We start from the raw sequence: 27,976 nt of genomic DNA, 5'->3' as shown, positions 1-27,976 counted from the left end.
TCTTAAGCTTTGTTTAATATTTGTTCAAGCAAACAAAAGACATATACTACAATCCAAATTCTCATCTCACTGAAATAGATATTCAACAATGAGAAATTATGTATTCGCTTTTCTGATTTGGTGGGAATAGAGTACTTTAGCAGAAAGCTATCATCAATTGATTTCTATCAATGACAAGATAGCAAGTGATTCAAGTTATGTACAATAGATTAAAATAGATAACATATTTAAAAGAGAAGAGTAAAATTATGTTAAATGAACCATACTAAATGCTGGAATTTTGTGAATTCCAGCCTCCATAATTTCTTTCCTCAAATCAGCAGCATGATCCCATCTTTCTTTATCAGCATTCATGCTTGACAATAACAAGTATTGGCCGCAGTGTTGTGTCTGCAATTTAAGGATCTCCTTCGCTATTTCTTCTCCGAGTTCAATAGCTCCATGAATCCTACATGCACCCAAAAAGGCACCCAATACAGATTCATCAGGCTGAAAAGGCATATTTCTTATGATATCAGCAGCTTCCTGAATATGACCTGCTCTTCCCAAAAGATCAACCATGCAGCCGTAGTGCTCCATTACTGGCACTATTTGAAACTCACTCGACATCAATCCAAACAACTCCAATCCTTCCCGAACAAACCTCCCACGAGCACATGCTGTAAGAACTGCCACAAAGGTAATGCTATTCGGTTGCAACCCTTGACACTTTTTCATCTTTTTAAACAAATCCAGTGCCTCCTTCTCTCTACCATTGGAAGCCAATGAAGAAATCATTGCATTCCAAGTACAAACCTCTCTTTTAACCATTACTCTAAAAACATTCACAGCATAGTTCAAACACCCCATCTTTCCATAAAGATTTATCAACGAAGTTCCAACGAAAACTCCCAAATCAACCCCTTTCACCAATATGTAACCATGAACTTGCCTTCCAAAATCAAGAGCAGCCTTTCCTTCTAAACCAGCACATGAGGATATCACACTAACATAAGTAGCCTCATTTGGTTTCACCAAACAACCCACAACATCCTTATGAGTCATCATCCTCCCAAAAAACCGAATTGCAGCACCGAAACTCCCATTCACAGCATAACCATTAACCATAGTAGTCCACGAAACAACATCCCGGTACGGCATGGATTGAAAGAGTGACAAAGCACACTCCATATTACCATTCATTGAAAAAGCATTGATCATTGCATTGGAAGCAACAATACAAAAGAGAGGAACTTCCTCAAACACCTTTTGTGCACAAACAAGGTGGTTGTTTCTTGCATAGAGTACAAGAAGAGTAGTGAGCACAAAGGGGTCAGACAAGATCCCACGTTTGAGGGCTTGAGAATGAAGAGATGTGACAAGAGAACGAGGTGATGATTTAAGAAGAGGAGGGAAAGTGTGAGTGTTGGGTGAGACATTGTTTGAAAGCATGCGAGTAAAAATGAGAAGAACCTTGTTGTGGTTTTGAACATGATAGGCTTTTATGAGAGCATTGTAGAGAAGTGTTGGAATCCATTTGTTATGGTGAAAAAGGAGGTAACCATTGGTGATGACAAGAGAATGAATTTGCTTCAATTGTTTTGGATGCTTCAAACAACGTTGTGCCAGTTGCAACAAACATTCACCTGAATAACGCATAACACCTGAAACCTTAAAAACTAATCAAAACCTTTGCACTTTGTTCTACGTATAACTGAAAAATCTTCCTAGTTTCACTTCAAAAAAGGGTATAAAGTAAGGTTTTGAAAAGAAAAAAAAAAAAATTTTTTTACTATTGTCACTGATTTTGAAGACCCGATTCCGGAATTGAAAAAAAAAATCCATTTTTATATTTTATATTTTGAAAATTTTCCATTTTTGTTGAATTTGGGAAAGGGAAAATTGAGCCTGAAACGCTGCGTTTTCACTTTTTCTTTGTTTCAGACTCACACCACATGTTAGAGTCTTGAAATAAGAATAAGACTTAAGAGCTAAAAAATCGCGTGTTTTTCGAGAGGGAATGGACGCGCTTGGATTTGGGAGTGGATTTAGCGGCTTCTGGAAGTGGAATCCGTCACCGGAATCTCGACGGCGTCGTATTCGCTCTAACTCGACTTCGCCTGGTTCCATCGTCGGAGGTGGTTATCAGTTCCCGGTGAAGCAGGCGATAACAGCCGCCTCCCTCGCCCTTACCGGTGACACAATTGCTCAGATCAGTAACCGTTGGAGCAAAGCCAAAGAGACGGATGAAAATGCCTCTCAGGTAAGTGTTACTGTTCAATAGAAATTATCAGAAAAATAAAAAAGAATTTTGCCTTGGTAATTTTTTGACGTATTTTTGTAATAGGTGATTAATTTTGTATGAAATTAGTGTTTTACTAGCACCAACACCTAAAAATAAAAGTTTGTTATTACATTTGTTATTTTTTAAAATTATTATCAGTGTCGCTGTAACAGTGTGTCAATATGAGTGTTATGTCTAGAGTGTCCGTGATTCATAGATGTTATATATTGATTCTTTTGATGTAAAATTATAGTTCTGTAAGGTTCAGCTGAAGTGTGTTTTCTTTGAAGTTTGAAAGAGTTGTTTTTTAGGTGTATCCATCATGTCAAGATTAATGTAAGTGCTACCGTTTGGCAAATGGTTATAGCCATTAGAGAAAAACATATTGTTTTTCATAATATGTGCTGAATGGTTTTTGGTTTTGGTCATGTTGAGAGGGTGAATGTGAGCTGCTATTTGTTTATTTTTGCGTTAAAATTTCATGGTGATACTTTGGAGTTTGTTATAAACCAAACGGGTTTTCTGTAGGATGTATTGTCGAGGCTTCTTTCGGAACACGATTTGCTACGTGCTCTGCGAATGACTTCCTATGGATTCCTTTTCTATGGTCCTGGTTCTTTTGCCTGGTACCAGTTGCTTGATCATTGTCTCCCTAAACCAAATGTCCAGAACCTAATGCTAAAGGTATTGTATTATGCATTGTAGAAGCATGCAGTAGTTAAGGATAGTGACAGCTTCTAATTTCTCTTTTTTTTTTTTATCTTTTCTTTTGACAGGTTTTACTAAACCAGATTGTGTTGGGTCCGTGTGTCATTGCGGTTGTCTTTGCGTGGAACAATTTATGGCAACAGAAGCTCTCAGAGCTTCCAGAAAAATACAAAAGAGATGCTCTTCCAGCTTTACTCTATGGTACAAACCTCATTGCCTAATTGTTACTCTCGACTTACTGATATGCATATTTCTTCTAATATCTTTCTGTGAAATTTTTCTGTTCAGGGTTTAGATTTTGGGTCCCTGTCAGTGTGTTAAACTTCTGGTACGCGTATTCACATTCTTCACATGCATGATTTAGCATTCAATTATTCTACTAATTATTCTAGTTATTTGTGGTTTGAATTGCTTAGACATTGATGAGTCTTACATTCCTTTGCTATTTTTATGGAATCTGTACAGGGTGGTGCCTCTTCCAGCTCGAGTAGCTTTTATGTCAATGGGCTCAATATTTTGGAATTTTTACCTATCATCAACTATGAACAAGTAAAATGAATGCAGCAGACTCTACCAGTAATTTGCTTTTTTAAAATTTTTTACAATGAGGTATGATATCTATGCGAGATTATATTCCTCCTTTATTATATGTTTGGTTCTACTCGCACTTAAGCTGTAACATTATCATCGACCCTTATCATGGTTATACTCGCACTTAAGCTGTAACATTAACATCAACCCTTGTATTTGTAGGTTTATTAACATTTCTGTTCCCCGCTAAAGATTTTACATTTTGAAAGCTGTTGACATTGAAGACCAGCTCTGTTATGCAGACAGCTGTGAAATCAGGCGCTATTTCATATATAAAGTGATTATGTAGGAGCTAGCTTTTCAACTAGGAATTGTATTTGGGATAATTTGTGTTTGTTCTTGTGGATAATTGTTGAATCTGGTTATGAAAAGACCAGAAAAATGTGCTGGGAGGCAGATTTTAGGTTTAGTGTTCCTTGGAATGTTCTTCAGTGTGTTACAATACTTGTTGGAACTTTCATTAATGTCCCTCGTTGCATGTGCCTCAAAAGGGGAGCCCCAATTCTTCCCTTATAGTTGATTGCTTAGTTTGCAGAAATCAAATTTATAACATGAAACTTTTACTTCCAATCCAATCTGAATGTACAGTATTCCGTAATACCTAAATGCATGATATCATAAGATTTTCAGTCATCCTCAAAATATCACCATGATTCTAAAAGTGTAATTTCATAGAGCATAATTTGTTCATTTTTTTTTTGTCAGACGGGCATTATTTGTTCAAGACTGTATTAATGTTTTTTTTTCCAACGAGTCTTTATTTTTATTACAAGAAAAGATGACAAGAAACAAACTAATGTGGATGCAACATCATTGTATTTTCAAGTAGGACATGCGCTATTTATGGAGGGGGAGTAGTCTACAACTTAAGGTTAACATCAAGATGAGTCCATGTTTAGCCAACCAATCTACCTTCTCTAAGGGTATGAGTAAAAGTTAAGACCAATTTGGGGTTTGAAGCTCGAATTTAAACAATGATAATTGTGCGAGGATGATAAGTGATGTTCTCTTTAAGAATAAAATCAATAGTGGATTTTGAATCTGATTCCAAAATAATAATATCGTAATCTAGATCCCAAATCAATTGAAGACCTTTAAAGATAGCATGCATCTCTGCTAGAAAGTTAGACTAGAAAGTTAGAGGAACAAGAACACGATCTAAAAAAGGCGTAAATCCAAACACAACAGATTTACAAACGAGCTCATTCAAACCAGCACGACTTGGATTACGAAAAGATTTACCATCGCCACTTCAAACTAGGAACCATATGGAAAAGCCACGCAACTTGTTGAATGCTCTACAACCTAGTGATAGTATTCAAAACCTACAAAATAAAGTTGAGTTAAAAGTACAATAAACAATCGACATGTAAGCTTCCTAATATATTGAAAATTTTCATCATTTTTAACTTTCTAAATTTCCCAACAAGTGATGATGAAAAGGGATCCAGTAGAACAAATAGCATGTTGATGAAACCAGTCACGAGCATACAAAGTTAGAAAAAAAGAATAGTTAAACCAGTCACGAGCATAGTAGAAAGAAAGTTTGCATAGTTAGAAAAAAAGAATAGTTATCCAAACAACTGTCAAACTACAACTCATGCACTATTGAAATAGAAAAATAAAGTCTGCATCACAAAAGAAAAAGATAAAACTTGTATATTTTACGATTGAATTTTATCATTACAAGACATCAAGAATATATAGTGATCTAGAGCTAGTTACATCCTAACTAACTCTTATAACCAATTAAAACTACTTAACCAACTAATGATTTTAGCTATTGCACACTAAGAAAGCTCATTATATGTCTTGCACATTATTACCGGGACTTTCTTTGAGGTATTCCAGAACATGAATGCCAACTAACATGTGTTCAGTAGTAGGAGCACTCAAAAATTGACTAAGTTTTCTCACAACATAGAATATTTCAGGCCTAGAATGTGTGAGGCACAAGAGTCTCCCAATCAATTTTTTGTACTCAGTAGGATCAGAAATAAGTTCACCAGATCCTTTGTGCAACTAAAGATGAGGTTGCATGGGAGTATTGCATGGTTTTGCTCCAGCTAGGCATGCATCATGCAATAGATCCAATGTGTATTTCCTTTGACAAAGTATGGTTCTACTTACTTCAAAGTCAAGAAAGTAGTTGAGAACTCTTAGATCCTTAACGTTGGATTTGTTATGTAAGAGTGTCTTAATGTTAGTGATCTCATCAACATCAGTCCCCCCTAAGACCAAGTCATCTACATAGACAAGGATGATTGTGAATTAAAGTCCATTGTATTTGGTGTACAAGGAGTAGTTTGATTTAGATTGAGTGTAGTCCGACTGTAATAGAGTTTTAGTGAATTTAGTGTTCCATTGTCTGCTTGCCTATTTCAGGCCATAAAGAAACTTTTGGAGCTTACAAACCATATTGGGATGAGGCAAGGAAAGACCAGGAGGAGGTTGCATATAGACTTCTTCGAGAAGATCACCATGTAGGAAGATTGTGTTGACATCTAGCTGAAACAAAGGCCAATGTTGTGCAGTTTTAATGGCCATGAAAACCCTGATGGTTGTCATTTTGACAGCAGGATTGAAAGTGTCCATGTAATCCAGACCTTCAATTTGGGTGAAACCCTTAGCCACTTAATGTGCTTTGTATCTCTCTACAGAACCATCAGCATGTAGTTTGAGTTTGAAAACTCATCTACACCCAATGGCTTCTTTGTGTTGAGGCAAAGGAACTAAGTTCCATGTATGAGTCTGCATGAGTGCAGTTAGCCCAAATTGGATAACATCACTCCAATGCTTGTTATAAATAGCTTCTTCATGGGTGTTAGGCTCAGAAATAGAAGACATATGAAGAATATATTGATTGTGTGTAGGAGAAAGATTATGGTAAGAAAGAAACTGAGATAAAGGATACTTACTTTGGGAAGAAGATTGAGTGGTAGTTGAATTGTTGAGCTGAATTGTATTCTCAATTAGGTTACAATGGTGATTTTGGAGGTAAGTAGGAGGTTTACTAGTTATAGTTTATCTTCTCAATTGAAGATCAAGATTGAACAAAGGATTAGGGACAAGTGGACTATTGGAAATGGAAGGAATAATAGGGGGATTAGGAAGATTGGAAGAAGCATTGTTAGGACTGGTGACATGGGTAGGTACAGGCGAGTTTGGTTGTTGACTAGCAGAGGAGTAATGAGAGTTAGATTCAGTAATATAAGGGAAAACAAAAACATCATTAGAATGTGATGGATGAGAGGAAGAATAATGGTGAGTAAATGAAGAATTGGAAGAATGTTTATAGGGAAAAATGGTTTCAAAAAATACAACATCCCTAGATAATAAGATTTCCTTGGAATGCAAGTTAAACAAGACGTGACCCTTGACTCTAAGTTTGAGTCCTAAGTATAGACACTTTCTAGACGTGGAATCTAGTTTCTTTCTATGTGCTTGCAATGTGGAAGCAAATAATAAAGAGCCTAAGATTCTAAGGGAATAAATATCAGGATGGCAATTATGTAGTATTTGAAAAGGTAACTTGTTATGTAAGAAAAGTGTGAAAAGTCTATTAAGGATGTGGATGGCATGACTGACAGCATAGGACCAGAAAATTTTAGGAGTTGAGCTTGGAACAAAAGGGCTCGAGTAATGACAAGAATGTGTTGGTGTTTTCTCTCTGCTATGTCATGTTGTTAAGGAGTACAAACACATAAGGTATGATGAATAATGACATTGGATTTATAGTAATCTTGCAGTAGAAACTCATTAATATTATCTTATCTAAAACATTTAATGGATTTACTGTATTAGGTAAGGGTCATGAAAACAAAGGCTTTGATAAGATTGGTAGTTTCAAACTTGGTTTTCATGAGAAAAATCCAGGTAAAACGACTCATGTCATTAACTATAATCAAGAAATACTTATGACCATTGATGGAAGGAATGGACAAATGACCCCAAATGTCCATGTGTACCATATCAAAGATATGAGCAGACTTATAAGTACTATCAGGAAATGGCATTCTCTTTTGCTTAACTTAAAAACAAACATCAGAGGGTAAAGTAGAAGGTGCAATAGAGGTAAAAGGAAAATATTTCTTTATTTTAATCAACTTGGGACTTAATGGATGACCAAGTCTCCAATGCCAAATATTATAATCAGTGTCATGCCTAGAGAATACATAATTGATGGCTAAACTAGACTTGTGTTTGGAAAGTAACGAGTTGATGCAAGAAGGAGTAGTGGAAGGGATGGAAACTCGAGGGTGATTGAGAATGTACAGTCCTCCTCTTAATTCAGCTACACCAATCATATGATTGGAGTAAGAGGTTTGTATGAAACAAGTAGTAGTGTTAAATACCAATTGACATTCTAGACTAAGAGTAATTTTAGGCACATAAATAAGGTTGAATATGAAGTGAGGCATGTACAACACATTTGTCAAAACAAAATTATCATCAAAATGAATAGTTCATGCAAAATTGGTTGTGACTAAGGAACGATTAGGTAATTTAACAGTCATTGAAGGAATTATTTTCAAACAAGAGAATAATCTTCTATAAAAACACACATGATCAGTTGCTCCTGTGTCAAGAATGAAAAATTCAGCAATATCTTGATTAGGAATAGTGCAGATAATATTGTATTGGACTTAGGTTGAGTTATAAGATGATTAACACTGTGAGAGGTAGATGACTGATGAAGTAATGCTAGTAAAGCCTTGTGTTAAGCAGGTGTAAAACCTATGAGGCCAGATGCACTATCATTGAGTTGTTCTTCAGATGTTTCAGGTTGATCCTCGTCTTCTTGATCATGATCAGTGGAAACATTATTAACTTGACCTTGTTGTTGCCAATGAGGAGGATAGCCATGCTTTTTGAAACAAGTATCTATAATGTAATTGGTCATGCCACAACGAGTGCAAACTCTCATGCCTTTTACACGACCATAAAATGATCTACCACCTCTTGATCCTCTTCCTCGAATGGAGTTGTTACCTCTACCTTGAGACTGAGTAGCAGGGAAAGCTAAAAACTTGGATTTATCAATAGGAACTATAAGTTGTCTTTCTTGTTGAACAAGTAAGGAATAAACTTTGCAAATATTTGGGAGAGGATCCATCAACATGATTTAGGATCTAACTGCAAAGTAGCTATCATTCAAACTTTTGAGAAATCTGATTAATCTGATTACTTAATCAGAATCTCGATAGATGTGGATCTTGTTAATGGATGAACACGAAATATCACATTCAGATGTAGGAATTGGACAAAAATTGTCCAATTCTTGCCATAACATTTTCAATTTTGTATAAAAAGAAAAAATGGAACAATCACCTTGCCTAAGGATGCAAATTTCTTCCTGAATTTATGAAATTCTGAATACATCTCCATGATAAAAACAGTCTTTCAATTCCCTCCATATGCCTAAAGTGGTCTCCATCCATAAAACACTTTGTGAAATCTAAGGTTCGACTGAGTTATTCAACCATTACATGATCATTGTGTTGCATCGATTCCAAGAAATGGAGTCACGATCTTCATATGGTGGTCGAGGTAATGTACTATTGATGAAATGCAGTTTGTTTTTGGATCTTAACGCCATTGTCATGGATCTTGACCAACAATGGTAGTTACCGGCGTTCAAGAGAGGGGTGATGAGAAAAAGTGCATGATTCTTATTAGGATGCATGAAATAGGGATTGAGTGTGTCATTTTGATAACCTTTATTTGTAGTGGAGACTGTGGTGTTAGCATGGATAGAAGAATAAGAACTCAAAGAACTATCGGCAGACATGGTTGGAAAGAAAAATGGAGAAGATGAAGTGCAAAACAAGAAAAAATAACTGAGTTATGAAGAAGAACGAGAAGAATGCAACGATGAATGCAATGAAAACCTAGCTACAGGTCAATTATTCCATGTGAAACTACAAGTCATGCACCATTGAAATAGAAAAACAAAGCTTGCATCATAAAGAATGAGAAGATAAAACTTGTATATTTCACAACTGAGTTTTATCATTACAAGGCATCAAGCATATATAGTGATCTAGAGTTAGTTACATCCTAACTAAATCTTGTAACCAACTAAAACTACTTAACCAACTAATCATTTCAGTTATAACTTACACACTATGAAAGCTCATTATATGCCTTGCTCATCATGCTTAATAACAACTCTAGAAATTGGGTAGTTTTTTTAGAGTATAGAGACCAGTTTCATGCAAGTGGTTGCGTCTAATGCAAGAATATCTAAATGAAGTTAGTAGGAAGAGGGTTGTGAGCGATAAACCATGCAAGAAGATTTGTGTTCTCAGGCCGATGTAATTTCTAAATCAAACTCCAACAATCCAAATGAGTATCTCGATGATCCAAATCAGAAGTCAACCATATATAACCACTCAAAACTCAATAAACCTCATTCGATGAGTCATTCCAAATTATAAAACCCTCATGATTATAATTCATGGACACACTCTGAATATTATTCTTGACTAATTCTGAAAGAGTAGTGCCAAGTCTCTAAAACATTTTAAAAGATATAATTGTTAAAAGGAAGAAGTGGATCAAAAGGAAGGTGAACTTAAGCAAAGTATAATTGGTGGACTTGGAGAGTGGAAAGAGGCAGTTGGTGGATGTAATGATTACTAAAGGAAGTGCAGAGGATTATGGGAGTGGGGAAAAGAAGAGAAAGCAGATTGTCACACGAAAGGAACCAAACTACACAGGACCAGAGGTGGTGTTGGAAATCCAACACTAACTATCTCAATAAAAAATTTAAGTTGAAACTGCAGCAGGTTGGAGAGTCCTCTTACAGTTCGAGCCTTGCTAAGTCTCATTTTGTTAGAAAATTCCGACATGGTCTTTATAATGGAAACTCGACTCATGGTCTTTGATATTTGTGTTACTAATATGAACAATGAACCAAATTGCAAAGATAATAAACATCACATTTCCATTTAGCATACCAAAAGGAAAAAAAACTCTCGCACAACCAGATTTACGAATAAATCCATGACCATCAAGCTATGGATAAGCTTAACGTCAATAAAACCAGAGTCGCCACCGCGCTTTTATTGTTTCCAAAGGAAAAGGGAAAAGTACGAACAAAACCTAAAGATAAGAAGTTTCCAAATCAAAACTAATAAAATGTCAGAGGTTACAGGTAAGGGGGTTGGTTACACAGAGGGAAGGTGTTAGCACCCAAAGTGTCCTAGGTACTCCTAGGGAATCCTTTTTTATGTGTGCATGTGTTTTTGGTATAAAATATGTTTGAGAAAAAATAGAGTGTGGGGATGAGAAAAGAATTCATTGATTATAGTTTTGTGTTTGACAAGACCTTCGGACTTGTGCCTACATACCAACATAAAAATGAGGGATCAAAACCTCGTAGTTCATAATAAAAAATTCAAATAAGTTGGTGAATTGCTTTTAACAAAAGTTTGATAAGAAAGACACAAAGGGCCAAAAGTTTAAATGGAGTTGTTAGTTCTTTTTGTCTTTTGAAATTTTAAGTCAATATGATTAAGTTTATTTACAAATTTGATTTAAGAAAGAGTTTGAAAATTTAGTGGCATAAGGCCAAAGTTTCTAATCATTAAAGCAAAGTCTAAGTTTGAAATTACAAGCAAAGAAAGTTTTTGGAAAGGGGGAGAGATTTTAAAATTAAAGAAGGGGAAGGAGATGAAGAGGATATCCTAAGCAAAAGTTTAAAAGTTAAGGGTTGAAAAGATCTGACCAATGGGATGCAATCCAACAGACAAGAATGTCATATAGAAATCCATTTTTCTTTGAACTTTTATCAAGCAATAATCAATAAGCAATGAGCAATTATCCAAACATCATGAAGATCAAGGCATCAAATAAAGATAGCCACATCCAAGCAAGCAATTCCAATAGCTAGCAATCTTCATTGTCTTCCCATGTATCAGATGAAACATTCCTTGATCAACTCAAAGCAAAGCATCATACATAAGAACAAAATAACAATTAAGCACAAAGATAGAGTAGCAGATGAACCCAGGCAATTTCCAAGGATTGTATCAGATAAAGGCGTAGTTCACAATAGCTCAGTCTCAGAATGTTGGCATTGACCAAGTCCTTTTTGCACAGGGAATGTTGCCTAATCCTAAGTCCAAAAGTTCAGATCAAGTTCAACAGTCCACCAGATGTTTTTTTGGGTTTTTGTTGTTATAGGTATTTTAAGATCCTAAGACCACAAACAAAACCAAAACACACAAACAATGTATATACAATCACAAGATATAGCTCAAATGAGCAAAGTGAAAATGACATAAACATAAACAAGTTATATGAAATGTAAATGGCAATGAATGATAAATGACTGAAATTTAAATTGCATAATAGTAAATGACTTGAAAGTAAAAGCATAATGAATAAAAGTTATTCAATGGTTAGTCAAAAGTTAGTGTTGAGTTTTAATTGAGTAAGTAATTCTTTGGAGAACGCTCAATCATTCATTCACAAGTATGAATCCTTGAACCAATACATCTTCCATGAGAAGGGCTCCAACTTAGATAATTCAACAAGTATGTCACTAGCTCTCATGAAAGGAAAAAAGGTAAAGTCTCCACACAATGCCATGAAGAATGAGAGACTTACAATCTCACTTACTAGAATGATATGCCTTGAGGGTCAAATTTAGCTTTATGTTAAGCAATCGTAATTGGACTTATGTAGAAGTCACAACTATCTGAGACCGGACAATAAAAATATAGGTGTTAATGCATGTTAGAGTTTTGGTACAAATAACCAAACTCCTAAAATATACCACACACTAAAAGAAAATGGGATGGACCTATCTCAGTCACACTTGTATTGATTCATCTGACACAAGGTCATTGATGAATCAATTAACATTTAGACATTAGAGATTTCATTGGTCAAATGAGGGAATGGGAAAGAATAGGGATGCAGATGAAGAGGGAGGGGAAGATAGAAACATAAATTGATCATGAGAGGAATTTCATCAAAATCAAAACCATCCATTCATTTTGGGAGATGAAATGTACATTTCATCAATCCCCTAAATCCAATGGTTTTGATCCAACAAAAGTCAAATCAATCATGAACAAGGCCCAAACAAAAAGTCAAATTTCACAAGACCATAAAAATAGATCAACATAATTTTTAAACATTTAATCAATTTAAAAATGAATTAAAATGCATTTTTATTTAGACAAAACCTCAAATCCCTTCAAAATACCAAATAAATGGCCAAGGGATTTATCCTAGGTCAAAGGACCTTAGTTAAAAATTTCACAATTTTTGAAAAGTCTGAGGTATTTTTAAACAATTAAAAGTATGCACAAAACTATTTAATTCATGAAAATTTTCAAAATCAATCCAAAAAATAATTTTAATTCAGAATGTGGAAGAGAAAAATATTTAAAGATTTTTGGTGAAAGCCCCATATTTTTTGGATTAAAAATGAAATTTATATGAATTAAATAAAATAAGTGGATTAAATGGAAATTCGAAAAATACAAAAAAAAAACAGGGGTCATTAGATCTCCCTTATTAATTGAGGTAGCATAACTGATGGCCAAGCGCGTGTGTTCCATGATGCACTGCAGTCAATGCGTTGCAAACTTGGTATGTAAAAGCAAAGGATTAAATTAAAGCGTGGGATGATAATCAAATGGTTCCGGACATGCCAACACAGCACCAGAGCTAGGGCTCTGGTCATCTTCTCCCGTCAACCTCACCGGACTGGTCCACCACCAACCAAACGGAAAATGAAAAATGAGTACATGTTTTTGAAGGAAAAATGCTCAGGAGCACGAATTTGACCTCCATTTCTTCCAATTCCAAGTATATTGAAAGATACATGGATTTGAAATTTGAGGTTCATGATCCGAGTTGCTTCGATTTGACCTCAAAGCAACTCAATTTTGTTGCCTACATTGGTAGGACTTCAGCCAATCAAAAATCAAAGAGAATGGTGAAGAATTGAGAGAGAATCGAATAGAGAAAGTTTCTGAAAAATCACCTTCAAGTAGCTTGAATCTGGCTTGATCTTGCTTCCAATTGACATTGGCTCGACTCCAGAAGATTGCAGGAAGTGAATTAGATCAAAGAAGGGCTTGGATTCTTGGAGTTTCAATCTCAAAACAGAAGGAGATTTGAAACTCGATTTCAAGTGAAACCTTCAAGTTTATCTTTTAATGGAGGTTAGGGAGGCAATGGTTCAAAGTTTGGGTAAGCAGGGATCCCCTTTCTGATCACAATGGCCTTGTATTTATAGTGTATCAAGTTGCTTTTCACACACTTTAAAAATTTGCCAATTTTAGCAACTTTGGTGCATGGATGCATGGGCAATGGTTTGGGCCTAAGGAATGATGCAATCCAACTCAATTCGTGCACATTGAGTACTGAAACCATAACATATAAGCATGCAAAAGGAAATGGACAATTGAATTCAAATCTTGCCAAAACAAACCTATGAAAGGAACCAAGCGCAAGTCCCTCAATCTTGGTCCAAATGAGGTGATCTTGGACTTTTTGGAAAGGTGAGATCAAGGGGAACAACTTTTATGTTAAACACTTCTCCATTTGAAGCTTGGATAATGATGAATTTTGAGGTGGAAGTTTGGTAAATCAAATATAATTGAAATTTTTCTAAGTACCAAGTAAAATGTTCACTTCTTCCACCTTGAATAACCTTTGCTATGGGATTCAAATGGAAATAGTTACTTCATCAAATTTGTATCTCTTTCAAACCTATTCAATTTGGTCACAAATTTTACCTCATTTGGATTTGGCATGAAGGAGTTATACATTTTAGAAGTTGAGGAAAATTGCTTGTTCAATAGTAATGGCCCAAAATGGCCTATAATATTTCCTCTTGGCACATGCCCTTGAAAGTTGAAATTGAAGTTTCTCAAAGAATCAAATTTGGATAAGACATCTTGAATTTGATCATTAAACTTGGATAGCCTTCATCTCATAAAAATTGAGCAAATTATGGTCCTTGGAAGTTAACCTCCTAACTGTGACACATACAAAATGACATATAATCTTTCACCATAAAAAATGATTTTCCAAACAAAACTAGCTCTTGACCTCAACATGAAAGTTGTTTGGAATGTCATAAGGAGTAACGTTTATCTTTGAATCATTTTAGAATGACAAAAAGTGTAGGAGATAAGGTCTAGGGAACCCCAGTTTTGACCAGTTGACTTTCTCTGGTCAACCTCTTTGAACCAACTTGCAAACTTGAAGTTCTCTTGATATTTTGGACTCGTGGAGGATCATATATGCCTAAGATGATGTGAAATGAAGTATCCCTTGAAATATTTGATCAAATATTGAAGAAACTTGTTGAGGAAGTCCCACAAGATACCAAGATGAATTAGAGTTTCCAAGGCAACCTAGCTTCAAACTCTTGATGATTTCTTAATCAAAATGATAAATGGAGATCATTGGGATCCACATATGATATCTAGAATCAATGTGAGCCATCTCTTGATTGATCTCCTTATATTGAAGGTCTCAAACCCTAGTTGTGAGCTTGATGAGGCATTGGTGAATGCACACACTACCTACAAAAGAAACAAAGCTATACATAGACATATTTTTGATATTTTGGTTAGTAGATAATGAAAAACAAAGTATGATACAATCAAATGTGTTTGGTGATCTCTCCCAATGCAAACCCAATGAATGAGGGGTAAGGAAGATGTCAAGGTGTGATCCCAAAGCCAATGCATATGATGAGATATCATGAAGGATCTTAGGGTCAAAATTGGGGTCTTACACACACCAAATGCATGAATAACCAGAAGTTATGTTAGAAGAATTAACTCGTCATCCCTTTGATTAAACTTGATACCTCCACATTGTAGTTGCTAATACCTTAAAACCGTTATTAATTTTTTTTTGGATTTTTTATTGCTTTTAACAAAAATTTCGAAAAGTTCTTAGAAATAAAATTTTTGAATTTTTTTAACATTTTATCTAAAATTCCAAAATTTCCAATAAACTACGTCACTTTTCAAATTTTTTAATAAACTACATTTTTAAAAAAACGATAAAAAAAATTATACCACCAATTTAAAAATAAACTATAAAAAAATTGATCAGTTATCAAAAAATTTGAATGAATACTAGAAATTTCATTTGCACTTTTTAAATCAAATTTATCCATGGACAATTTGAAAATTATGAAAATATGTGTCAGATTTAATTGAGGGTGTCAAGGTCATGTTAGCATGAAGAAGGTGCATATCTCACCGTTATTTAGCACTAAGCATTTGGGCCCATAACTTATGAGAGATGTTAAGAAAATGCGAAACATGTCTTCAAAACATAGAAGTGTTAAGATACCTCCCGAGTATTTAGCACTAAGCATTTTGTGCCCATAACTTATGAGAGTTGTTTGTTGAACTTATGAGAGTTGTTTGTTGAGAAGATCCCTAACAGGTATGAGAAAAATTGATCGAGTGAATTGATTTTTGACCAAGTATATTGAAGGAAAAGCAATTAAAGTTTAGATATATTTATGTAAAAGTGAGTTGAATAGAAAATTTAAATTTCAATGTAAAAATCCTTTAAATTCAAAAGCTTTCGATTCTAATTTCAATTAGAATAAATTCTAAAAAAACATAATCAAATCTATTTTAAATGAATCAAACAAGTCAAAATCAAATCTAAACTTCTTAAATTGTTTTTTTTTTGCCTCTTTCAAAATAAAAACCAAACATCTATTATATCAGCTATCATGTGATCTTAAAACACATTTGCAAGTAAATATACATTGAAATGAAACATAATTTTGTCAATACTTCCGGAGAAACATAATCTTCTCTTTCATTAACATATATTGAGATGCTAAGAATACCCTTACAACAAAACTGCCCAATGTTCTGAGAACGGATGGCGAGCCGTCTTCTTATACTGAAGACGGAAACAAATTATGGCAATAGAAGTGAAAACCATGACTCTGAAAGCCAAAGCCGGTTTCTAAGGGATATCACAGACCTATACAAGCAAAACATTGAATCAGAACTTGAAATGATAATCCTACATTTTCAAAAGTTCCAGCAAGAAAGGCTCAAACACAAGAAGAAAAAAGTACAATTTTGGTAACCACCATGTAAATATTGAGCATAATCTTTATTGGATTCTGTAGTTATCACATCATGACTCATCTCCGGCTGAAAGTAGAAAAGAAAAGTAATGGAGAACACATTATAGACGGCCTAACATACAAAAAGATCAACAGAAGTCCTAAGATAAACAAGTTTCCGTGTTAATAAAAGCGATCTACTCAACAGAATTTCTCCTAAAGAATATCAGTATCAGAATCTACTCAACCTTGAACACAGGGTGAACTTATTACAATGTATGATGCAAGCAAATCGGGAAATAAATTACAGTACAGCAAGATGGTCACTGTTCTTATCCAATTCTAGATAAATGATGATAGTTTTCAAGAGGCACAAACACTGGAAAATATTATTCATATAGAGAAAGATTGAGAGAGAATAAGATAACTCCCAGTGTAAATTAAGAGACATTCTGCATGACAATCAAATTCAGGAGCACACAACTGTGCACTAAAAGCCTAAATAATATCAAATAATTAGTTACATAAAAATTATTCCTAGTAGCAACAAAATCTTTGGTTTAAAGCTCAAAATATCACAGGAAGTTTCAGCATCCACCTTTGCTTCCTGCTCTTCAAATAGTCTTTAGGCCTACAATCAAAAAGAATGTGTATGGTCTCACTAAATCAATCTCTAAATGATTTAGTTGGGTGTTTGTTTTACGGAGGCGTGCATGGAAAGGCGAAGTAGGGAATAAACTAATCCATCAAAATTTGGTACAGTACAGAATTAGCACAATTATGGAAAAATATTGTCAAGGATCAAATTGACAAACTTCCTTGTGCCTACAATTATGTATATATTTGAGTGCTGCATCACCATATATTAAATCTCAGTCACAAGAACTAAAAGAAAACATACCCGAAAAAATAATTGTAGAAAGAACATCAAGGAATCCTAGAGATGCTTAGCTACCTAATTCAAAATTAAACCAATGGTCAGGAAATCAAAACAGAGACAAACTAGCAGGCCCAAAGCGAATGGGCACATATCACGCACAGGTTTTCTTCAAGCTCTAATTCAACTACTCTTTACTACATAAAACTGCAAATATTTTCTAAACCCTATTCTAAGAAATCCTAGTATTAAAGATGCCAAATAACACAAAAGAGAATAAGATTCAACTCATTCAGAGTAAGGTGTTCATATAGCACTTTGATCAATCACACAAATATGACAAGAAAAAAGTTCTTATTCAATTTTCTCCAAAACGCACCACATGCTACAGAGTATTAGAATCCAAATGAATAATTCAGTTTGTGTATAATTAACAATGCAACTAAACAAAAATAATTCAACTTGCATCTAAACAAATTGAAATTTTGAAAAGTATTATCAAACAGTTTGATTGATAATACCTTCTGAAAGCCACGCGTAGTTGCGGCTTGAAATGGAAAGCATAGATGTCATGAGCGCAGAAGCAGTGACCGTGTGGTAAGGCATCATGGATTCCACGCAAAAACTCAATTCAACAGGGGACCTAATCACACAGACAAAACCAAAGCATTAATCGAATGTGAATTTGGAAAATGGAATCAAAACACGGAGATAATGAATATTCCAGTGGATACGTGAATCGATTATTACCTGAATGTGGATTGTGATGGCGAGGGAGGTTTAGTGGAGGCGGTGCGGAATGGAGAACGAGCTGGTTTTGCCTCCGATGCGACGCGAAACGCTGATCTGGCTGAAGAAGATGATCGGAATATTGATCTGGCGGCGGTGGAGGCCATTTTAGTGAACGGAATTGTTGAGATAGGTGTAGGGTTTTTTGGTTTGGTTGTTATGCGGAGTCCAAAACCCTGATAGTTGAAACTGTGGTCTCTATCTCTTTCGTGGCTATTGGGCTTGAGCCTAAGTTACTTTATTTCAGAAAAATCTATCGGCACCCCCGTAACGGAACCTTAAACCCCCGGATAACCAACAATTTGACTATGATACCCATCAATCATAAAAATCAATTTTTCACAATCAAAATCACATATTTCAAATTTAAAAAAAAATAAAAAACATTTTGCCTTGAAATTTTGTGAAAAAATACCTAATTTTATTAATAAGTAGTGGTTTTCATTCGATTTATGTGTTATAATCGATTTTTTTGGCTATAATACCTGATTTTTCACATAAAACATACATTTTTATAGTGTTTTTTTTAAATCGTTGGTATCAAATTTATAGGTTTATATTGTATTTTTAGGAATATCCCGTATAATATAATTTTGTTGATGCATTTTTATCGAGTTTTTTTAAAAATTAATATAAATACTATAAGATTTTATCAATTTTTTTAAAATAGCCGGTAAAAATGAATGTAGTTTATCAGATATTTTAAAATTATCGGTAAGGTTATAATGTTGGTTATCGATTATTTCAAAAAAAATGTATATGTAGGAGTGTGACCAGATTTTTTTTAAATCTAGTAGGCCAATAGTGTTTTTAGTTGTTTATGGTATTTCTTTTATTTTTAATGAGGAGAAGAGGAAGAGTTGGAAAAAAAGATATTTAGATTGAGTGATAGACATGTTGCAAAGAGCTCTGGTGGAGGCGGCGGAGATGATAGAGACAACCATCTATAGACTAGCGCAAATAGAACTAGTCGATCCATAGATCATAATGATGAATCAGATGTTGTCGTTACTAATGATGTTTAGCCCATGATAGACAAGTTTAAATGTTATATGCTTGTTCATTATTTGTTGTCTTTATGGCATTATTTTGGATTGTTTTGAATATTTTATGTTGTACTGGATTATTTTATTTTATTGAGACGTTAATTTAACATTGTATTACATGAAAACTAACATTACATTATGCAACATGAATATAACTTAACATAACATAACATAACATGAGTATAACCTAATATAACATGACATAAGATATAAAAGTGTTGGTACAATAACAACCATACAAAAGTATTGGTACAATCACAACCCCCCAAAAGTGTTAGTTCAATCATAACCCTACATAAATATCAATACAATTCTAACCATGCAACAATATCAATACAATCCAAAACATGTTGACTTCTTCTTCCCAATATCGTATACAATTTGGATATGTTGTTTCTCATACTCTTTCACATCCACTACAACTCTCTCTTCAGTGGTCATTGACAAGAGAAAATGGACGACAAAACCAATAGAAATAATTTATTGTCTACTCCTAGACATATATGAAGATATCACAAGTAGGAAGAAAGTGATGTTAAAGTTACAAGACAACAAGTCCAATATCACATTATATCTAGAAGTAATAGGATAACTCATGTTAGAAATTGTTATCATTTCTCACGATATTGAACACCCAAGCTAGAGATTCACAATGAACTCCTAACTTCCGATACTATCATAGAACAACTTGAAATATAAATGACCGTTTTGAAACTTCACCATCTAATTGTGTCCAAACCAAAGACCATGAACCTTCACCTCATCCAAGTAAATCTCCAATAGCACTGAAATCACAATTTCCATCAACATCCACATCTATAATATCTTGAATATAGTCATGCAAGAAAATAAGAAAATAAGCCAGGTAAAGATGTCTTGAAGACTTTCTAGACGGTTGACTTGATGGAGATTTATTAGATGAGTTTATGGATGTTTGATTTCCCTATAAGTCATCAACATACTCTCAATTTGAAGGATTGTGATTCTCATCACTCTTTTGCTCCCTTTTACTCTTATTAACTCCCTTTTTTGGCTTGTACTTCACTGGTGGTGGACACATATAATTTGTGCATGGATATTTAAGTTCACACACCTTTTTATTGATGGCCCTCTGACCAACAATATGCAAGGTTCTGAAATACATCTTCACATCTTTACATTCTTCGCTTTAGTACAATTGTGTCTCGCTCTCTTCTTCAATGACTTTATACTCCTCAATATGTAATTTCCTCTAAAACAAATTAATGGATTTAAATGGAATAAGATAACCTTGTATTTTAATATTTGCAAGTTCACATGTACAAGGTAACCCATGTGTTGTCCTAATGAAATATCCACATACAACCTTGTCAGCACCAACTCTGTTTACTATTTCCAACTCCTTCACAAAGTGTTTCATACAATGTCTTGAGACGAAGTCGTTCATTATCGAGTAAAATGGAGTGTTTTACCAATGCTTAGTATTGAGAACACTTTTTTGAAACAATGCTCTAATTGCACCTAGTTGTAGCTTCAACGTGGTGTTTGATGCATCACAATATTTGCACAAATTTCCTCGACTAGTATTCAACATGTTTTTGAGTCTCTAATGAGAAGACTCTAACCTATAAAACAACATTAGAGAAAAATTCAATAAATAAATAGATTAAAATTTGCGTAATAATATTAAACTCACAATATTATAGAATGTACATGATTGTTTTCGTGTTCCCTAAATGAGTAACTTGGTTAGTCCATGCAGCAACAAACTTTTCTTTATAGGGTGATAACTTTGTTTGGCACACATAATCAACAAATGAAAGGATATGAGCACATAATATCTCAAAATGATGTTAGTGTTGCTTAAACTCAAACATCTTATTTTAATACATAACTTTGTCCCATATATCCATAACAGGTTATTGCCTATTAGCCTCGACGTACTCCTTGCACTTTGAACATAACTTCAATGGCATTCATCAAGGAAAATTCTTGATCTGTCACCATGACCTTGGAAAGCAGCTTCTCATATGTGAATATCTCCTTCAGCTTCTCTAGTGTCCATGTGAAGTTTGTCTCCCTTCGATATTCTAAGTAGGCAAACCCAAACGAGAAAGTCAACATGGTTAACATAAGACCAACAATATTAGGTAACGAGAGCTGATACCTATTGGTTTTATATGTACAGTAAAAAATCAAGACCAAATGAAACATGTTTGTAGTGTTATATTTTTATTTGGCCCTGATGGGGGTGGCTTATGAGGAATGTCATTAAGGAGGAAAGAGACGAGACGCCCAATGAAGCCATCGGCTGCCCAAAATGGGCCATTAGGGCACCCATAATGGGTCCAGAGTTCTCCCAGATGCGATAATACAACCCTCCCAATTGGGCTCCCATTGTCCTAATCACCCAGTAGACATGGGTGATGATATAGACCCACAATGACTAACTAAAGAGAGTCAGTCAAGAGGGGAAACCACTTCCTCCGTGGTCCTGGGAAGACTAAGTCTTCCCTTGACCACTTCCTTGGTCATAAACTTGGGCATAACTGCCCGCTAACTTAACAACCTAGATCCAAAAAAGCATTTATAAATACCTTTCCACAATGGGAGGGAAGAAATATCATTACACCCAAAAGGTTAATGCTATGAAAAACTCTTAAGTTATACACATTTATCACTACTCAAAGAGCATTATGCTCCTAGTAGCCTTAACACACCATCAATCTAACTGCCTGCCTACAACCCATGCTTACATAGGGCCTCTAAAAGCTTTAGACGACTTTGTTTATGACCCTGACATATTTTTCAATTGTGTATAGGCGAACTCTTTACGAAGGTGTTGAAGAAAGTTGAAGTTCTTCTTGGTATCAAGGTTGACAAGGGAACCGTTGAACTTCTCCTCACAAATGACGAAACCACAACTCAAGGTTTGGATGACATTAATCAAAGGTGCAAGAAGGATTATGAAGCAGGTTCAAGGTTTTCTAAATGGCGCGCCATTTTAAAGATTGATCCAAATGAACCATCTTCATTATCAATCCACGAAAACACTCATAGTTTAGCATGTTACGCGGTCATATGCCAAGAAAACGGTTTGGTCCCAATTGTTGAGCTTGAGATTCTAGTAGATGGATCTCATGACATTGCAAAATGCACCGAAGTAACCGAACTTGTTCTTGAAGTGTGTTACAAGGCATTGAGTGACCATCATGTTCTTCTTGAAGGTACCCTTTTGAAGCTTAATATGGTGATACCAGGATCATATTCAACTAAAGTTGCTCTTAAGGTTATAGTCGAACACATCATTTGAACTTTGTTACGAACCGTTCTGGCCATTGTTCCTGCTATAATTTTCTTGTCTGGTGGACAAAATGAAGAGAAAGAAACTTTTAACCTTAATGCAATGAACAAACTTAAGGGAAAAAAGCCTTGGAGCCTGAAATTCTCTTATGGAATGGCACTTCAGTAGAGTACTCTTAAGGCTTGGGGTAGAAAACCCGAAAATATCCCTAGGGCACAAGTTGCATTGCTTGTTAGGTGTAACACAAATTTAGAAGCAACCCTTGGAAATTATTAAGGTGGTTATAACCTTGGTGGTGGTGCTTTAGATTCATTTCATGTTAAGGATTACAAATACTAATTATGAAAATATGCTTGTGAGGTTCTGATTGTGCTTATTTTTGGAGTTGTTTGATTGTTAGCATGAACTTCTTTGTGTCCTCTGATGTTTAACTTCAACCATTCGAAGCAATAAGGCCTTGGACGTCCATATTTTCCATATGGTGACATATCAGAGGTTGTTTATTGTTTCTCCTATGATAAGGTGACACATGTTGAGCACGATGCTGGGAGATATGGTCCAACTTCAGAAGTTCAGTCTTCATTCCAGAAATATCAACCTCCTTGGGGGGGGGGGGGGGCAATCTTCTTGTTCACATCTTTCATGCCCATCCCTTTATTGGTTCTATTCACATCCTTTGTCATTTCTCCACATTATAATTTTTCTATCAGGTAAGCTTGAATTCTTTAACTACCATTCAAGAAGAATCGAGTTTTCCAGTTTAGAGTTTAGAGAAGAAATATTTTCTTCTCCATATGTGATGGTTGAAGCAAGTTCTTCTGAATCCTTCTGAAGAATACCAATGGTCTTCTTCAAATTGTCTATAGTTAAACATACTTTTTTCCACTTGTTTAAATAAGTATCAAGCTCTTCTTCAAATATATCATCAATACTTGTCTCTCCTCAGACACACATTTTCCATAATATGTTATTACATTGTTGGCAGTTTCCCCTTCACCTTCACCTTCAGAATTATACCAAGAGATGGTTAATACCTTTTTTTTGTTTTCTTAGATAGTTAAGGAATTCTTGTATAATGTGTCCATAGCATTCACATTCAAAGCACTAAGTACCCTTCCCAATATTGGGTTTTTCTTCATTCATGTATTTGTCCTGGGGAATGATGTTGGACCTTTTGTCTAGGACATTGGTCATTCATTCATGTCCAAATACTTCAAGGAATTGTTGATTTTTTCCCAAGAAGAGCTATATCATCTACCAAGCTCTCTTCTTTGTCACCTTGAATTCCAACTTCCTCAGTGTTGAATACAAAGGCTATAGCTTGTTCTTCTTTTATGATCTTTAATTGATGGACATCTCAAAGGTTTGTAGAGAACCAATGTGTTCATCAACCTTTATTCTACTTAGGTCTTGAACTTCTTCAATAGTAGTCACTTTCATATCAAACCTCTTAGATAATCATATGAGATTCTTTCTCGCAAGCTTTTCTTCATACATCTTTTCACCTAAGGCAAAGGATGTGTTATCAATGTTACACAATCTGATGTGAAACTCACCCACAGTTTCATTTTCATTCATCCTCATGTTCTCAAATTTTGTTGCTAGGAGTTGCAACCTTGGCATGCAAACCTTGGATGTGCCTTCATGTGCAATATTTAAAAGCTCACATGGTTCTTTAGCTTCAAAACATGTATTGATAAGCTTGAACATGTTCCTGTCCACACCATTGAAACTTTCATTCAATGTCTTGGAGTTCCCAAGGGCTTCATAATCTTCAGCATCAATCCAATCTGCTTCTGATTTCAGACCGGTCGTGCCATCTTCAGTAGTGATTATTGGATGTTTCCATCTTTTTAACTCAAATTTACATGCTTTGCTTCCCAGAGATTTGATAAAAGCCATCATCATCACCTTCTAATAATCATAATTTGTATCATCCAAAATAGGTGTTTTGTTGACAGATCCTTCATCTTTAATTATCTCCATTTAAGCAAAATTCATTTTCCCTAGAGCTCACCCAATAGGTTAGAGTGCCTACTCTAATACCAATTGAAATCATGTTCCTCATGGGACAGATGTCGAACACGATGTTATAACAAAAATCACTAGATGATGGAGCAGAAAAGCAATAAAGAACATAATCAATTGTTTACCCAGTTCGGTGAAACTACACCTACCTCTGAGGGGGATGAGTCCATAACCCAAGAAAGGAAATTCATTATTAGTAGCTTAGTACAATTAGACTTACAATCAACAATAAACCATATGTTGTTGAATTACTCTTCCTAACACTACCCAATGACTTTCTATTTAGATTCTCCCTCTAAACATGAGAACCTACTCACCTTCTTCTATGCCGCAAAACCAGTGACAGGGAAAAAAAGCATTAAACCCCATTGATCAACTTAAATCTTAACAATATGAAATAATGTTGAATCTTATAAATCAACTAGACAAACCTTCCATTCCATGTTACTGAAACATAAAGATGTGCATAACAATGTTGAATATTACAACTCAACTAGACAAACCTTCTATGCCAAGTTACTGAAACATTGAGGTGTACATAAAAATTATAATGACTCTTGTAAACCATAACACTCTAATATCTAAAAATTATGTACAATAGAGCAAATAGATAACATATTTAATAGATTTGAGTAAGATTATGTCAAATGAACCATACTAAATGCTGGAAGTTTGTGAATTCCAGACTCCATAATTTCTTTCCTCAGATCAGCAGCATGACCCCATCTTTCTTTCTCCGCATTCATGCTTGACAATAGCAAGTATTGGCCGCAGTGTTCCGTCTGCAATTTAAGCATCTCCTTCGCTATTTCTTCTCCAAGTTCAATAGCTCCATGGATCCTACATGCACCCAAAAAGGCACCCAATACAGATTCATCGGGCTGAAAAGGCATATTTCTTATGATATCAGCAGCTTCTTGAATATGACCTGCTCTTCCCAAAAGATCAACCATGCAGCCATAGTGCTCCATTACTGGCACTATTTGAAACTCACTCGACATCAATCCAAACAACTCCAATCCTTCCCGAACAAACCTCCCACGAGCACATGCTGTAAGAACTGCCACAAAGGTAATGCTATTTGGTTGCAACCCTTGACGCTTCTTCATCTTTTTAAACAAATCAAATGCCTCCTTCTCTCTACCATTGGAAGCCAGTGAAGAAATCATTGCATTCCAAGTACAAACCTCTCTTTTAACCATTACTCTAAAAACACTCACAGCATAGTTCAAACACCCCATCTTTCCATAAAGATTTATCAACGAAGTTCCAGCGAAAACTCCCAAATCAACCCCTTTCACCAATATGTAACCATGAACTTGCCTTCCGAAATCAAGAGCAGCCTTTCCTTCTAAACCAGCACATGAGGATATCACACTAACATAAGTAGCCTCATTTGGTTTCACCAAACAACTCACAACATCCTTACGAGTCATCATCCTCCCAAAAAACCGAATCGCAGCACCGAAACTCCCATTCACAGCATAACCATTAACCATAGTAGTCCACGAAACAACATCCTGGTACGGCATAGATTGAAAGAGTGACAAAGCACACTGCATATTACCATTCATTGAAAAAGCATTGATCATTGCATTGGAAGCAACAATACAAAAGAGAGGAACTTCCTCAAACACCTTTTGTGCACAAACAAGGTGGTTGTTTCTTGCATAGAGTACAAGAAGAGTAGTGAGCACAAAGGGGTCAGACAAGATTCCACGTTTGAGGGCTTGAGAATGAAGAGATGTGACAAGAGAATGAGGTGATGATTTAAGAAGAGGAGGGAAAGTGTGAGTGTTGGGTGAGACATTGTTTGAAAGCATGTGAGTAAAAATGACAAGAACCTTGTTGTGGTTTTGAACATGATAGGCTTTTATGAGAGCATTGTAGAGAAGTGTTGGAATCCATTTGTTATGGTGAAAAAGGAGGTAACCATTGGTGATGACAAGAGAATGAATTTGCTTCAATTGTATTGGATGCTTCAAACAACGTTGTGCCAGTTGCAACAAACATTCACCTGAATAACGCATAACACAAACCTTAAAAACTAATCAAAACCTCTAAATGATTTAGTTGGGTGTTTGTTTTACGAAGGGGTGCAGGGAAAAGCGAAGTAGGGAATAAACTAATCCATTAATATTTGGTACAGTACATGATTAGCGCAATTATGGAAAAATATTGTCAAGGATCAAATTGACAAACTTCCTTGTGCCTACAATTATGTATATATTTGAGTGCTGCATCACCATATATTAAATCTCAGTCACAAGAACTAAAAGAAAACATACCCGGAAAAATAATTGTAGAAAGAACATCAAGGAATCCTAGAGATGCTTAGCTACCTAATTCAAAATTAAACCAATGGTCAGGAAATCAAAACAGAGACAAACTAGCAAGCCCAAAGCGAATGGGCACATATCACGCACAGGTTTTCTTCAAGCTCTAATTCAACTACTCTTTACTACATAAAACCGCAAATATTTTCTAAACCCGATTCTAATAAATCCTAGTATTAAAGATGCCAAATAACACAAAAGAGAATAAGATTCAACTCATTCAGAGTAAGGTGTTCGTATAGCACTTTGATCAATCACACAAAAATATGACAAGAAAAAAGTTCTTATTCAATTTTCTCCAAAACGCACCACATGCTACTGAGTATTAGAATCCAAATGAATAATTCAGTTTGTGTATAATTAACAATGCAACTAAACAAAAATAATTCAACTTGCATCTAAACAAATTGAATTTTTGAAAAGTATTATCAAACAGTTTGATTGATAATACCTTCTGAAAGCCACGCGTAGTTGCGGCTTGAAATGGAAAGCATAGAGGTCATGAGCGCAGAAGCAGTGACCGTGTGGTAAGGCATCATGGATTCCACGCAAAAACTCAATTCAACAGGGGACCTAATCACACAGACAAAACCAAAGCATTAATCGAATGTGAATTTGGAAAATGGAATCAAAACACGGAGATAACGAATATTCCAGTGGATACGTGTATCGATTATTACCTGAATGTGGACTGTGATGGCAAGGGAGGTTTAGTGGAGGCGGTGCGGAATGGAGAACGTGCTGGTTTTGCCTCCGATGCGACGCGAAACGCTGATCTGGCTGAAGAAGATGATCGGAATATTGATCTGGCGGCGGTGGAGGCCATTGTAGTGAACGGAATTGTTGAGATAGTAGAAACTGTGGTCTCTATCTCTTTCGTGGCTATTGGGCTTGAGCCTAAGTTCACCTTATTTCAGAAAAATCTACCAGCACCCCCGTAACTGAACCTTAAACCCCCGCATAACCAACAA

At 35.2% G+C, this 27,976-nt stretch overlaps 3 protein-coding genes and 1 pseudogene across 10 annotated transcripts; 2 read left to right on the top strand and 2 right to left on the bottom strand.

Annotated features, from left to right (window-relative positions):
* Window positions 1-81: 81 nt before the first annotated feature.
* Window positions 82-27,976, bottom strand: LOC127101251 (putative pentatricopeptide repeat-containing protein At1g10330). Of its 2 annotated transcripts, XM_051038611.1 has the most exons (4): window positions 27,686-27,976; window positions 27,457-27,578; window positions 25,598-26,686; window positions 82-536 (listed from the first exon to the last, which is right to left on the bottom strand). In XM_051038611.1, exons 1-4 carry the CDS (start codon window positions 27,829-27,831, stop codon window positions 247-249), a joined length of 1,647 nt encoding a protein of 548 aa, XP_050894568.1. In that variant the 5' UTR covers window positions 27,832-27,976; the 3' UTR covers window positions 82-246. The 2 variants fall into 2 exon arrangements, with proteins under 2 accessions (XP_050894568.1, XP_050894569.1); XM_051038612.1 differs by lacking the exons at window positions 25,598-26,686; window positions 27,457-27,578; window positions 27,686-27,976 and adding an exon at window positions 26,728-26,947 and having other exon boundaries at window positions 82-1,669.
* LOC127101253 (uncharacterized) lies at window positions 1,870-4,132 on the top strand. 2 transcript variants are annotated; one of them, XR_007794594.1, is made up of 6 exons: window positions 1,870-2,242; window positions 2,792-2,947; window positions 3,040-3,172; window positions 3,260-3,299; window positions 3,437-3,580; window positions 3,725-4,132. XR_007794594.1 is itself a non-coding variant. In XM_051038614.1 (5 exons), exons 1-5 carry the CDS (start codon window positions 2,000-2,002, stop codon window positions 3,522-3,524), a joined length of 660 nt encoding a protein of 219 aa, XP_050894571.1. In that variant the 5' UTR covers window positions 1,870-1,999; the 3' UTR covers window positions 3,525-4,132. The 2 variants fall into 2 exon arrangements, 1 of the variants encoding a protein (XP_050894571.1); XM_051038614.1 differs by having other exon boundaries at window positions 3,437-4,132.
* LOC127101258 (protein NUCLEAR FUSION DEFECTIVE 6, mitochondrial) lies at window positions 16,268-18,608 on the bottom strand. 6 transcript variants are annotated; one of them, XM_051038620.1, is made up of 4 exons: window positions 18,274-18,553; window positions 18,045-18,166; window positions 16,671-16,734; window positions 16,268-16,558 (listed from the first exon to the last, which is right to left on the bottom strand). In XM_051038620.1, the coding sequence occupies exons 1-3, from the start codon at window positions 18,417-18,419 to the stop codon at window positions 16,718-16,720; spliced, it is 285 nt and encodes a 94-aa protein (XP_050894577.1). In that variant the 5' UTR covers window positions 18,420-18,553; the 3' UTR covers window positions 16,268-16,558; window positions 16,671-16,717. The 6 variants fall into 6 exon arrangements, with proteins under 6 accessions (XP_050894577.1, XP_050894580.1, XP_050894579.1 ...); XM_051038623.1 differs by lacking the exon at window positions 16,671-16,734 and adding an exon at window positions 17,548-17,601 and having other exon boundaries at window positions 18,274-18,552; XM_051038624.1 differs by lacking the exons at window positions 16,268-16,558; window positions 16,671-16,734 and adding exons at window positions 16,974-17,277; window positions 17,548-17,601 and having other exon boundaries at window positions 18,274-18,552.
* On the top strand, window positions 21,757-22,980 carry LOC127108259 (fructose-bisphosphate aldolase 6, cytosolic-like; annotated as a pseudogene).

The sequence above is a fragment of the Lathyrus oleraceus genome, chromosome 7 (assembly GCF_024323335.1).
Source record: "Lathyrus oleraceus cultivar Zhongwan6 chromosome 7, CAAS_Psat_ZW6_1.0, whole genome shotgun sequence".
In the NCBI taxonomy this organism is placed as follows: domain Eukaryota; kingdom Viridiplantae; phylum Streptophyta; class Magnoliopsida; order Fabales; family Fabaceae; genus Lathyrus; species Lathyrus oleraceus.
Note: the sequence above shows the minus strand (reverse complement) of the source record. Positions and strands in the feature narration are given on the sequence as shown.

Bases quoted from the DNA above. Each gene is read 5' to 3' on its own strand.
- LOC127101253 (XM_051038614.1), top strand. From the start codon at position 2,000: ATGGACGCGCTTGGATTTGGGAGTGGATTTAGCGGCTTCTGGAAGTGG. The intron at 3,173-3,259 runs GTACAAACCTCA...TTTTCTGTTCAG, and splicing joins TCTTCCAGCTTTACTCTATG to GGTTTAGATTTTGGGTCCCT. The intron at 3,300-3,436 runs GTACGCGTATTC...GAATCTGTACAG, and splicing joins GTCAGTGTGTTAAACTTCTG to GGTGGTGCCTCTTCCAGCTC.
- LOC127101258 (XM_051038619.1), bottom strand. From the start codon at position 18,419: ATGGCCTCCACCGCCGCCAGATCAATATTCCGATCATCTTCTTCAGCC. The intron at 18,167-18,273 runs GTAATAATCGAT...CTGTGTGATTAG, and splicing joins CCATCACAATCCACATTCAG to GTCCCCTGTTGAATTGAGTT.
- LOC127101251 (XM_051038611.1), bottom strand. From the start codon at position 27,831: ATGGCCTCCACCGCCGCCAGATCAATATTCCGATCATCTTCTTCAGCC. The intron at 26,687-27,456 runs GTATTATCAATC...TGCGTTATTCAG, and splicing joins CTACGCGTGGCTTTCAGAAG to GTGAATGTTTGTTGCAACTG. The intron at 537-25,597 runs GTCATATTCAAG...TGGGAAGAGCAG, and splicing joins TGATCTTTTGGGAAGAGCAG to GTCATATTCAGGAAGCTGCT.